Source organism: Chiloscyllium plagiosum, unplaced genomic scaffold, assembly GCF_037043375.1.
Source record: "Chiloscyllium plagiosum isolate Xiang-an unplaced genomic scaffold, Cpla_swu_hap1 HiC_scaffold_18, whole genome shotgun sequence".
Taxonomy (NCBI): Eukaryota; Metazoa; Chordata; class Chondrichthyes; order Orectolobiformes; family Hemiscylliidae; genus Chiloscyllium; species Chiloscyllium plagiosum.
Genome location: NW_028270156.1, coordinates 38,741,002 through 38,754,113, shown reverse-complemented (window position 1 = coordinate 38,754,113; position 13,112 = coordinate 38,741,002). Strand labels below are relative to the sequence as shown.

General features: G+C 38.9%; 1 protein-coding gene across 10 annotated transcripts in view; it reads left to right on the top strand.

Annotated features, from left to right (window-relative positions):
* Positions 1 to 13,112, top strand: part of LOC122557782 (ethanolamine kinase 1-like) — a 507,497-nt gene that overhangs the window by 7,720 nt on the left and 486,665 nt on the right. Inside the window, exon 1 of one of the 10 annotated variants that reach the window (XM_087996525.1) lies at positions 28 to 3,166. The exons of the other annotated variants lie outside the window; for them this stretch is intronic. Within the exon in view, the coding sequence (XP_087852651.1) occupies positions 3,155 to 3,166 (12 nt within the window). The 5' untranslated portion in view covers positions 28 to 3,154. Of the gene's footprint in view, positions 1 to 27; positions 3,167 to 13,112 lie in introns of those variants that run through there. 10 annotated transcript variants of the gene reach the window in all.

The window sequence follows — 13,112 nt, the reverse complement described above, 5'->3', positions numbered from 1 at the left end:
GAGGGAGCAAAAGGGGGCAGAGAAACTGATCTCAATTGCTTGCAGGCTTTTGAAGTTCTGAGAGCAACTGGCATCTACATAGAACCAATCCAAAAGCTTTTTCTCAGCAGTTTCTTTCTTTCAATCCAAAGACATCTCATGCTTATCTGTCTCACAAAAGTATCAAATACAGTTTTGTCAAGTATTACATGCTTTTGTGTAACCAAAGAGTGAACACACTCCTTTTGCTACATAAAAAAGAACCTGTTTCTTTCCCACAACACAGCAGTCCAAGTTTCCAATGACCAATAATACATCCAATATATAATAATAATATTCTTACAGCAGGCAACAGGTTCCATTCATCTATCACCCTTGTACTCACCAACATTTGATCCTGATGCAACAACAGCTTTGATTTTAAATGTCTAACCATAGTTTTCAAAATCCCTTTCTGGTCTCACCCTTGCCTACCAGTCTATTCTCCTCCAGTTACACAATTATCCAAAATATTGCATTCATAATTCTAACTGATGAACATCCCTGACTTTAATATGTTACCAATAGTGCCCTCAGTGCTGTAAGTGCTGTAAATTCATCCCAATGTCTCTCCAGTTCTTTATCTTACTCTCCTCATTTAAGATATTCCTTAACACTTCCGTTTTAACCAAACTTTCATGGCTCCAGTCATACTTAACTTTATAATATTTATACAAAGTGCCTTGGCACAGTATGTTTTATTACATTAAGTGTGTAATTTTAATAAAATTTGTTGCAAATATCATGGATCCCCCTAATGTAAGACCTGTATTATGAGAGAACACTGTCATATAAAATGATGAACAATTGCTGGAAAGATTAACCTAACAGAAGATCACCTGCTGAGCACAACCAGTACCCAGCCAGGCTCTGGGTTACTGATTCAGTTGAGGAAATGATGTAGCACCCTAACCAATATTATCTGATGTCAGAAACCCCCTAATGAATGTTTGAATGCAGTACTTGATTCAATTCAAATATTGTTGTCTATTCAGAAATTACAGGTTCTCTGCTCATTCATTAAAAATCTCTCACAAATATATATCTAACAATGAGTAACAAAACTACACAATAAATACTGAATAATGTGTTTGCATTTCAGTATCATCTTAGGTCTAGGTGCAAAGACAACACAGAGACAAATTCTTCTTTTTGGCTCCCTCTTTGTTTTCAGAACAAATGTCAAAGACTGAAAAAAATTGTGAAAAACATGACTTTTTAACTTTCTTGGATCTATGAAAAGATGATCAACCAAGCTGTTCAAAGCAATCTGCTTTCCTGTCATCATAGCAATTGGCAATATCCCTGCTGTTATTCTTTTTGGATAAGCCAAAGTCTACTACACAGATCATTGCAAGTACACAATTGTTGAACTGTGATGCAATTCATTTGTATTTATGAACCACAATCCATAGACTTGTACAATGGTTGGAATCCTCCCAGCATTGAACATTGTGGGCACTGACAAAAAGGTTGGGAGAATTGCCATGAAGAGCTTTGTATCTTCAAAAGAAAATAGTCCCATTTTGCAACCAACTGTTGAATGGCGAAATGAGAATCTCACTAATGAGCAGTGAGAGGCCTATTTTCATGTAGGAATTGGGAATTGTCATGTGTACTCAAGTACAAAAGTACAAGAGCACAATGAAATGTGTATAATTTTGCTACACATGGTGTCATTTTAGGTACAAAGTACCTCATTACAAATCTAAGGTACCAAAATAGAGAAATAAATAAAAAATCTAGTTTTACATTACAGTTCTTCATAGCATAAATTAGGAAAATAAATGAATAAAGGTAAAAGATAAACATTGCAGTCCTTCCACAGTCTGCACTCACAGGGGCTTTCTACTAATAGTCTGGTTCTCTCCCATGCTGGGCTGAACCAAACCGGGCTTGCAAGCCACTGACCACATGTGTGACAGGCTGACCGCTCCAGGCCCCAAGCCCGCCAGCCATTCCACTCCACTCTGCACCCGCTGATGGTTAATAGCATGTATTAACATCCTCATTATTGTGTTATGTCACTTCATTGATATGCAGTTTCCCATTCTCTGCTCGCTGAACAGTAACTAGATTTTGCATTCTGTCCTATTGCCTTGATGTATTTATGTAAGGTATGATTTATCTGGCTAGCACACAAAGCCATACTTTTCACTGTATCTCAGCACATATGACAATAATAAGTCAAATCAAATCCAATCAGATGGCAACAGTTCCCAACATGAAAGATTAAATAGTGACCTCGTGATTCCAGCTCTCGATCACCATCAGTCACCAACATTTTGGGACATGGACAGTGACTGCACACACCCCCATTCAACTAGATGTCCAGGTCCCCATTGGCAAAATGGGGTGCCAGTTATCCTCTGTCTGGAGTATATGGGGCAAATAAACCACCTTGTTCAGGGCAACTGTGGACTGTGAGTGCTTGACCAGGTGTACTGCTGGGTTTAAAAAAATGGTGCGCACACCAAAAATCCCAGGAGCTCCCAATAGTTTCCCGTGTGGTGAGTAGGAGAATACATTGAGCAGGGCACCATGAGGACATGCTCCCTTGGTGGTGAAATGAGTTTGGGAAGATAGTGATAATTTGTCTGTCTTACCACTGCACACCTCACTCAAAAACCTCAGCTTAATCAGTCATTCAGGAGTAATAGAAACTCCGAAGAAGAAATAGTAGAAATGGAGAAAGTTTTCTAGAGGGAAGGCAAAGGGATTGTCAGCTTTGTTGAGCTTAGCAATGATAATCTCAGGTGAACTGTGTGAAAAGAAGAATGCTAATGAAGCACCAGATTCATATGAAGACACTGAAAATTCTTGCTGACAATGTGCAGTGAAATGGTGGCAGAGTTTATTGCTACCCTTGCTGCTCACATTAAAGAGGGCCTTACAACAATGCGGATTGGCTGGAGTTAACGAAAGCTGCAGGAATCTCTGCTTTGACCGAAAGAGCACATCAGGCTTTGAATAGTGACATCCAGGTCTTGGATGATAGTTAATTATTAATACTGTATGATCTGTTTGGTTGCAAATCATTGGTAATGAATATCCCAAAGCCATAATGAGTGGGACAGGAGGGAAATGCCTGATAACTTGACGGATTCTTGGGTGGCAGCATTGCTGTTTTCTTCAGATGCTTTCACAGGTAAAATAAATCAATAGGTCAAAATGTGAACAGTCTAAGCCAGAGTATTATTCAGTTATCAGCCCAGTAAGCAACTCTGAGAGAAGAGGACTGCGGATGTTGGAGATCAGAGTCAAAAAGTGTGGCACTGGAAAAGCACAACAGGTCAGGCAGAATCCAAGCAGCAGGAGAATCAACAGTTTGGGCATAAGCCCTTCATGAACATTCCTGATGAAAGGCTCATGCCTGAAATGTGGATTCTCCTGCTCCTCGGATGCTGCCTGACCTGCTGTACCTTTCCAGCACCACACTTTACAACCCTGAGAGAAGAGCAAACTTCATTTAAACACACTCGTAGTGTTATAGAGCAATGTTCCATATTGTTGAGCTACCTTGTGGGTGGCACTTAGAAATATCAGAAATAGAATAAAGGATATTTTGAAGCAACATTCAGTGAATGCTGAAGGAGCCTCCAGGCTTTCACAAGGGTTTCAAAATCTTCTCTTCCAATTGCCATAGTATTGTTTCAGTTTCAATTTGAGTACACTTTTGAGACCCTTATTATTTTCCTCTGCTTCATTAATGTTGCCTCTGATGTGAGAAAACACAATTGTATTGGATACCCCTTGTCTTTTGGAGTCCAGCTTGTACTTTGTTCTTGATTCTGAAAGAGTGAAGGGCCATTGAACTGCTGAGGGATAAATGAATCATGGCAATATTAGGAAATCCATGCCTATTGTCCTCAGGTAGCCAGAGGACTGTGATCTTGGCTGTTATGCTGGAAGTACCTCAGCATTTTGCCATGACCTATCAATAACTTCATGGTCAATAGATAGAGCCTTCCAATGCACTCATTCCATGGGATGGCAGCCATGATGTTCTTTCTGGAGGATTCTGGCAACACTGTATGAAGTATCAGGCTAGGTCCTCTTTCTGTAATGTAGATGGTATCACCAAGACCTGCATGGGACTGCATTCAATTAAGTAGAACATTGGAACAAGGCTCAAAAATGCATCTAGAGTAGCATAATTTATTTCTGAGATCACATTTTGCAAATGCTATATGTAGCAAAAATCAGGTACTTAAGGTTCCATAGCCAGTTACATACATACGTCCACTCACACATACCTGTGGTGCCAGCAGGATCTCATAATGTTTACCTTATTGTATGTTTAGGTTGAGAGATTCAGCTGCATAGCCCCTATCTTGTAGCTTGCCAACAACCTCCTAAATCAGCAAAAGTGGATACTGCAGATGCTGGAGATTAGAGTCAAGATTAGAGTGGTGCTGGAAAAGCACAGCAGGTTATGCAGCATCCGAGGAGCAGGAAAATCAATGTTTGGGCAAAAGCCCTTCACCAGGAAGCCCTTCATCCTGATGAAGGGCTTTTGCCCAAAACATTGATTTTCCTGCTCCTCGGATGCTGCCTGACCTGCTGTGCTTTGCCAGCACCACTCTAATCTTGACACAACTTCTTTACCCCTCTTATAGCTTGCCGATGCAAACATTGCCTAAAAGTATGCTGCCTGGCTTATCGGTAAAAATTAAAATGATCAGAATTTTGTCCCACTCCTGAAATAGGCTTTAGGCTCTTAACAGATGGAAATAGATCCCAACTCCTCCCAACCCCCTGACCTCCAAGGACTGGTAAGACCAGCATATTTCATTTACCAGTGTTAACTGTTTTTTACTGTTCTTTCCTCTGGATATTGTTTGCTTACCTTTCCCTCGCTTACTCAACAGCCTGCTATCTTTTAATGGAAATGGGTTCTAAAGTCCAAACTGGCAGCAAGTCTGGCCTCATCACTTAGGCAAAAAAATCGTGCTTTGCACTCTAATGCCTAAAACTAGACATGCAAGAATTTTTTGACATTATTTTCCTCTGGAATATAGGTATTACCAAGTCTAACTTATTCTAATGAGATCTGCAATTTACTAATTAGCCTAATTTGTTTAGATGTCAACTTTCAATATCCTATTACAACTAGATAAAAACAATATGCGGAATAGTAGGATTTCTGTGAGATGCCGTGTTTCTCTGAACAGAAGCAGGTAATGCTTGAAGTACTCAGCAAGTTTTGCAGAGATGAGCCAAGATCAAAACTTGAACTGTTTGTCTCTTCATGGATGATGTCTGATCTGCTGAGTATTTCCAGCATTTTCTGCTTTTATGTCAGACTTCTGGCATTGGCAGTGTTTTTGTTTTTGGTCTAAGTGGCAGTTGCTATTCAACAAATTACATATCATAATCAAATTCATTGCTGCATCCAGGATGTTTTAGGTTGTTGTCTTTGATGCTTTCATATTTGTGTTATTTCAGCAATATGTTTGTGTTCATCCAGAACACTTGCACCTTTGGGCTTAGAAACTAATTCTTAGAAAATCTCTAGAGATACTTAGCGTTATATTTCAAAGTTTCTGCATGTTACTTGCAAATGCAGCTGGCAGTAACAATATTTTACCACTGAGATTTGTCATGACTGGATTAATGAGACAATTTAATGGCATGCTACGTTGACACTACAATATGTTAAGAAGTTACGATTATTGTCTTTCTACTTTACAAAATTCAAATCCTGTTGAGAATAATGAATGATATGCTATGACTTGTTTTACTCAGAAATGTAAAACTTTTTATTGTCAGGTATTAACTATATCTGATTATTTGTTGAATTTTTCATTTGTTTTATGACCTTGCTTAACCTCAACCTTACCTGACAAATTAACATGAAATGTAGCAGACCACACACACACGAGACGATTTGGTATCATGTGTTTTTGGCTTTGTGTCACTGAAAGCTGTGCAGTTTAATACAGGTGTAGTGATAGCCATACTGCATTTAATCAAGAGGTGTGGCAAGACCACCTCACATTTACATCAACTATAAAACCACAGCAACCTGGGAAATTGTTACAGTGAAGTGCCGCGTTACAGTCATGAGTGTGATGTTTAAGTAATTAATCGGCTTTGTCAGCAATTTTCCACTTTAAAAGCCACTACTGCATTGTTTTTTCTATGATACCACTTACAATAAAGCAAGACAGTCTCATGAGATTAATGAAGTTCAAATGGTAGTTGTAAATTACAATTGTTAATTAAGATAATCCAACCAAATACTTTACATTGACAATGGACTTTGGCCAGAAAGATTGTTATGTTTTCCAGCGCAAATGTTTAAAAACAGACTGTACTGTTGATCTCAAAGGTGTATACTCAATAAAGCTAGTTCTGACCCTGATCAAAGGTTGCTTAGTGCTGTGTTTGCACTCAGAAAAACTAAGCGTGTTTAGGAATTTCAAGTGACTTGCAGAAAGGTATTTGTATTTTCAATATTCCACACCAGTCCACATTCAAGTTCACTGAAATGCAGTCTGAAAACTCTAATTATTCCTTCAAGAAAAGCTAACAAAAAACTGTGGATGCTGGAAATTAGAAACAAAACCAGAAATTACTGAGGCAAGTTAGCAGGTTTGGCAGCATCTGTGGACAGAAATCAGAGTTAACATTTTGGATCTCATGATCCTTCTTCAGAACTGATGGTACCTCGGAAAAAGCTTTTTGCTGCAGGAGACAGAGTGAAGGAGGGGGTAAGGAGTAAATGAAAGGTAGAGATAGAGCCCAAAGGGAGAGAAGAACAATTAGACAGACAAAGGAGTGGATAACCATTACCCTTGGCTACTGAGATATACATTGATTTAAATATCTTCGAGCTAAAATCTTTTCTTCTATTGCAGTCGATTGTAATTCATGAATGTCTTTGCCTGAGCAGCTATTTGACTTCTATGACTGTGCATTACTTTAGCATAATGTACCTGTACCTGTGAGGTTTTCTTGCTCCACACAACACTGACAATAACGAATAATATTTTTGTCAAATTTGCTGTAATGAATTCTCGCGAGTGTTTTTCCACATTTTGTACCTCAAATAACAGAACAGGTTCTGCCAATACCTTGTGAAAAGGAGAAGAAGGGAGGAAATGTCAACACATCTTCTGGTCAGGCTCTTTATAATCCACTCATCTGACCATGGAAGTGAACCCTAAATCCCCAGGTAATGACAGTACCTTCACTTTATTATGATCCTCTTGACCAAAACATTGACATGAGAGTCACAAGATTCCTGTCCAATTTTATCCAGAAAGTCATCCAATATTCTACATGTAAAGCATGTACTTGCCCTTCTGCATTGCATTTCCTTAATGTTTGTCTTTTGCCTGGCTTAGTTCTGCCATGCAGTGTGGCTGCAGCATGGATGGTTAATTTTCAGCGGGAGGGATTGTAGATGATGACCTTGAAGGATGTCCTTGAGCAGCTCTGATGCTGACAGATCTGGCGCTGGCATGGAGGAAGCAGTCTTGGCTGCCTTGCTGACACCAGCAGTGATGGGAGGATGAATGTTACCAACTGAAGCAGAATAGCAGGCTTGTGTTCCACAGAGCTACGACATCTCTTCTGGGTGGTCCCTCAGTAATCTTAATGATGCATTAAAGAACAAATTGCTGGACTGCTGTGAGACCAGAAAACCTATGGTGAGCACTAGTATCCACAGCCATCATGACAGCAAGCTGAACCCGAATGGAAGAAAGCTGAACTTATCTGGCGACAAATGGAGGTGCCATAACTTCAGTCTATGTTTCCATGACACTACTTTGACATTAGGTGGCTTGTGCTTGTTCTGCAAAGAAAATTGACAACACAGCATCAATGACATCATGGTTGGATCTACAAGTGATCTCATGGAGTTGGGCATCACTTTTACTTGGAAAGGATGGGCTCCAAGGTCTGCACAAAGCCATCTGCCAATTTGGTGGTAGGTTCCTCCATGTTCTTAACAATAACCGAATGCTTTCTGGTAGTTCAGCCAATGCACTTAGTTTTTCAGTATGCATAATCATCAACCTTTACTTATAGACTACTCCCTCAAAATTCTCATTTGAGTTATCTGTAACAGAACAGAATGCAGCATTTAAAGATGCTTCAATTGACCTTGAGGTCTTTGAACTTCTCTCAGCACTCTATTCAGGCCCTTGGCTGCATTCCTGGCATTAGCTTCCAGGACTATCTGCTCTTAATGCTGTCTGCTCCTCTGCCATCTCCTCTCCTATCTTCCTCAAGAAGGCATTCAGTGCTGCATCAGAGAATCTTGGAGCCTTCACTATTATTATTCCTGTTCCTTTCTCTGGCCATTGGTCATGGTTCCGAGAGAGTAAATTTGAATCTGCATAAGCTCCAACCAATCAGATAAGGACACACAGTCTTTGGGTGGAGACGCCGTTCATCTCAAATGAGGTTCTGATACAGATATCACATACCTGGGATCCAATGGACAAACTTGCAACTAGTCATTGCCAATTTTATCTATTGCTATCATGAAGTAAATTCTAACCTATTCTGTAGTCAAGCATCCTGTATAACGAATAGTTAGATAGGCCCTTAAACTCAGCATAGAAAGGAATTCTGGTGCATGCAATTACTACGGCCATAGCTACCAGTGGTTGGGAACTTAAAGGTGTGACAGGATAACAGCAATGGTATCTGATACAAATGGCAATTGTAACTTGCCATTTGAGCTGGCTTGCTTTAATTAAACAGGCCAGCTCAAATTCATTCTGCACTTCCATGACTTTGACAATCATGTAATTGAGCAGGTAGCATGAAATTTGCAAGTTTCCTGCATCAGAATGAATGAATCTCTCATTGTGATCTTTATAACCATTTTCAGGCTGAACCCAAATGTTCCCCTTAAGTGTCTGAAGATGTAAGTTAAGGCTAGAAATTACCACATGCAATATAAATGTTGTAACATTTAAAATATTGAATGTCATTACTTTGTCAGGCATTTTATTTGAGGTAGCAAATTCATTGCACACGGTAATTATCAAGCTTCAAAGTCTTTACACATTGAACTGATGGTTCAGGCACTGTGCTGAATTGAGTTAAGCATAGAATTTCTTCACAAACTGCAGTCATGGTTATTATATATGTTGCACATCATATATATTTTACTCAAAAGTGCAACTTGTTTCTTGGTGTATTTCCATTGGAGTTTGAGCAAGGCAATATAACCAAGATTTCAGCATCACTGGTGCTGTATTTGTTTATAATTGTCCTTTTTGTGCAAAGGCAAGAGACCTTCAAGAAAAGCTGAAGAGCAAAGTAACTAAGGATGTGTTTATGTACCAGTAATGGTTTTGATGGTGAGGCACATTATCTTGGCACTGTGAATCTGAAGTTACAGCCCCACCTGATTCCACTGTTAAATGAGGTGGAACTCCCTTTTTCAGAATCAAATTCATGATTGCCTCTGGAGTCAGGTTGGGCTCTGATTTGGGATGTACAATTTTCAAGAAATTAGTAACAGTGATGGTTGTAACCCAGAGGCTGAGTAAAAGCAAACCCCATCAATGTAAGTTGTGAATTAAATTCGATAAATTTAGGAAAAATGGCTTTAAAAGCTACCAGATTGTCATGAAAATCCAGTTGGTTCACTGCCGTTTCTCATCTGGTTTGCACATGACTCCGGGCCCACAGTATGTGGTTTACTGTTAATAATAACAGAGCCACTAGGGATGGGTAATTTGCTGCTTTGCCAATGCTACCCATATCCCATGCCCAAATAAAAATCATGCACTACAGCTTTACCATTAACACAAAATACTACTATTTTTCACTGATGTAAACAAACCCTTAAGGTATGTAAGCGTTATATAAGCAGTCATCTTCCAACATTAGTTGTATTTTGTCTCTACTCTTTTGCTGCCTCTGACTCCTTATATGTTGCAGATGTCTACAATCACACTGACACCATGCTCTCTTCAATACAGAAAATTCAAGAAAACACTTTCAGTTACCAACAATGTAAGTGAGGTGAGATCAATATTCCACACACTGATGTGCAGATTCCCAAGTTCATCTTGAATGGCAGACCTTTGTGAAGATCTAAAATGAGTATCAGGAGCTGATTCACGCAGTCTGAAATCAATGAAGATGTCACTTACAATATCAGCTGTGGATGCATTTCTCTCAATTTGATTTTACCACATTTCTTCAGGTACATTTTTTTTTAAGAGTAGGCATGGTGCAGTTTTTGAGCGAGGTAAAAACTCTGCATGATTATTGTTTGGCACTCCAGAACATTGAAGGACAGCAGCAAAATGTGTGATGTAAGTGATGTCCATGCATCATGAGAAATAGCATTTTGGGAGATGATTTCTGTGTGAAGCAAGTGTAGTGAACATCTTCTTTATTAGAATTTATATTTTTGTTACACACATACATACAAGTGTTTACAACAGTAAACCAAAATTTTGAGCACTTGTTAAAATTTAAAGACAATGCTTCTTTAATGTATGTAAGACTTCTGGCAATTGACACTTCATACATAGAATATTCTTTTTGACGTGTATTTATGGAAGAATTAAAATTATGAAAATGTTTGGGTCCTAGGTCAAAATGTGTAGGACAATTTTGCGTGGCATTGTTGTAATGTATAGATGCTGTCACTAGGTGCCAGTAGTTTACTGTACTGAATAAATGTATATAGTATGCAATCTTGAAATTGCAGCAATAAGTTGTACGGAATAGTATTACAATATTTAACAATGGATTTGAGATGAGATTTCTGGGTGGTTTGGCTGTAGAGTTAGTATGTCAGAACTCAGACTGGTAGCTTTCTTCATTGGCTATGTTTATTGTGAACGCTACCACCAGGTGGAGCAGTGAGCGTGCCAGCAGAAAGATTGAGCATTGTCGTATGATGTCAACCACGGAATGGTACTCTGTCGATCGGTTTTGTGTTTGTCAAGCACAAGTGCGTAATTTCACTGCAACTTGTACATATTCTGTTTTCAGTAATGGTGTAGCATTCATCCTGTTACACCAGTGATTGGCTCTGAAAATCAAATTGGTTTGATCCCTTTCTAACTCATGTTGTTACAAAATGGAATTAGTGATGTCAGCAGGGCCCATGCAGATAAATCCTATAGTCTGTTTGTGTCTGGCTGACATCATTGGCATCATCTGAGCAGGTAGTTCAGCTATATCTTGGTTATTTTGATGTTTGGAGTCGTCACTCCATTTCGCATTTGCATTGATCCAACGAATTGAGATGATTTAGAAACACAAAAATGTTGGTATAGGAGGAAACCTTTCTTGGTCTCAGATTATCTAGTTATATTGCTAAACATGAGACCTTACTGTGTATAAATTAATGAGTGTATTTATCTGCATTATAAAAATGACTACATTTTAACAGTAAGTTATTACCCAGACAGTGTTCTGAGAGATCTTAAAGCTTACAACTTACATTAATAATGTACCAGCCATGCTATTAATTAATAGCAAGGTTATTGTTGGTGACCAGCATGTAAAAAAATTGCTATTAGTTATCTCTTCCCACACACCAGGCAAGAGGGAGGTAACCTAAAGTAGCCCACAACAGTCAAAAGTCACAATCATAAATTTGACTAATTCATATGTAATATCCAATCATGGACAGTTTAGGAAGGCCAAGAGCCACCAGATCTGAAGTAGACCGTCAGTTCCCCCAAAACTGGCTAACACAATCAATTTTTGACTACAAAATCAATTAATGTGTCACATATCTGAAGGACAATATCCAAGGGAACAGCAAAACTAATCAAGCTGTCAACATTTATACAATATACAATAGAGGAAATAATACACTACATGTGACTTGACCTTAATGCTGAGTATTTGATTGTCATTGTTGCAGTGTAGCAGAAGGCCAATAGATGAATAGCATAGGTTGTTGTTTGAAACAGGTAGAATACATCAGTCTTCCTTATGGCACACCACTGCTCAAATGAACAAAATGGCTGCAGTTGATCATCCTCTTTTAAACACAGCCTCTGCAGCAAGAGCTGACAGTGAGGAAGGGCACTAAGCAGAGGTGTGAGATAGTACCTGCAGACCCTCTCTAGAGCAATGGGTGTCTTTGTAAGGCAGGGGCTTCAGAGAGAAAGATAGATGAAGGAAAAGTATTTTCCTGAACCAGGATGTCAATGTCAAGTTTCATCGAAAGTAAGTGCTCTGTTTTCCTAGTTTTAGCCTTAATTTCACTTAATATTGTAGAGACATGATGCCAGTTCAATAAAGAGTATTTGTGATTTTCATTGCACCTTTGTGCTTAAATCTCCCATTACACTCTGCCTCTGGAAATCTAGCAATTTCACAGAATACTGATGTTTTTTCATTTTATTGATGCCGTTCTGTGAACAATTAATAAAGTTTTTAACATTGCTGAATAATGCTTGTCTGACACACTTGATCCATTGTGTACTGGAAGCTGGCATTAGAACATGCTCAGTGTTCTCCTGAAAGAATTTTAGTTCATCAAAATTTTCTTGAAAGCATAGATCTGCTATCTCTTTCTTGCTAAACCTAAGCCTTTCAGGTATGTGAATTCATCGTGAAGCAGAGTAGCAGGACTTAAGGTTACACATCCCACCTGACATTATTGGCAGCTCTGTCCTAACCTTGCTTGTTTTCTAAGTCCAATATAGCTGATAGTCTTCTTGCAGTTCTTGTAGCATTCAGAAGCCTGGCAAGTGTTGGGAACATTAATTCATTTCACTGGAAATTCAGTGGAAATTCTGACCTTGTGTTTACAACTTTTCCCTTAATGCTGTATGAGTTCTGGCTCAGCTGATAATACTCTGAGTTAGAACGTTATGAGTTCCAGTGCCACTCTGAGACATGAACACAAAGATTAGGCTGACACTCTCCCACAGTACTGAGGAAGTGCTATATTGCCAGAGGTGTGTTCTTTTGGATGAGATGTTAAAGCAAGGTTGTCTCTACCCTCTCAAGTGGACATAAAAGATCTCATAGCATGTAAGGAATTATCTTTGACACCCTGGCAAATATTCATCATAAATTATCATGACAAAAGTATATTATCTGAACTTTATCACATTGACGTTTGTGGGAGATTGGGGGAAAAT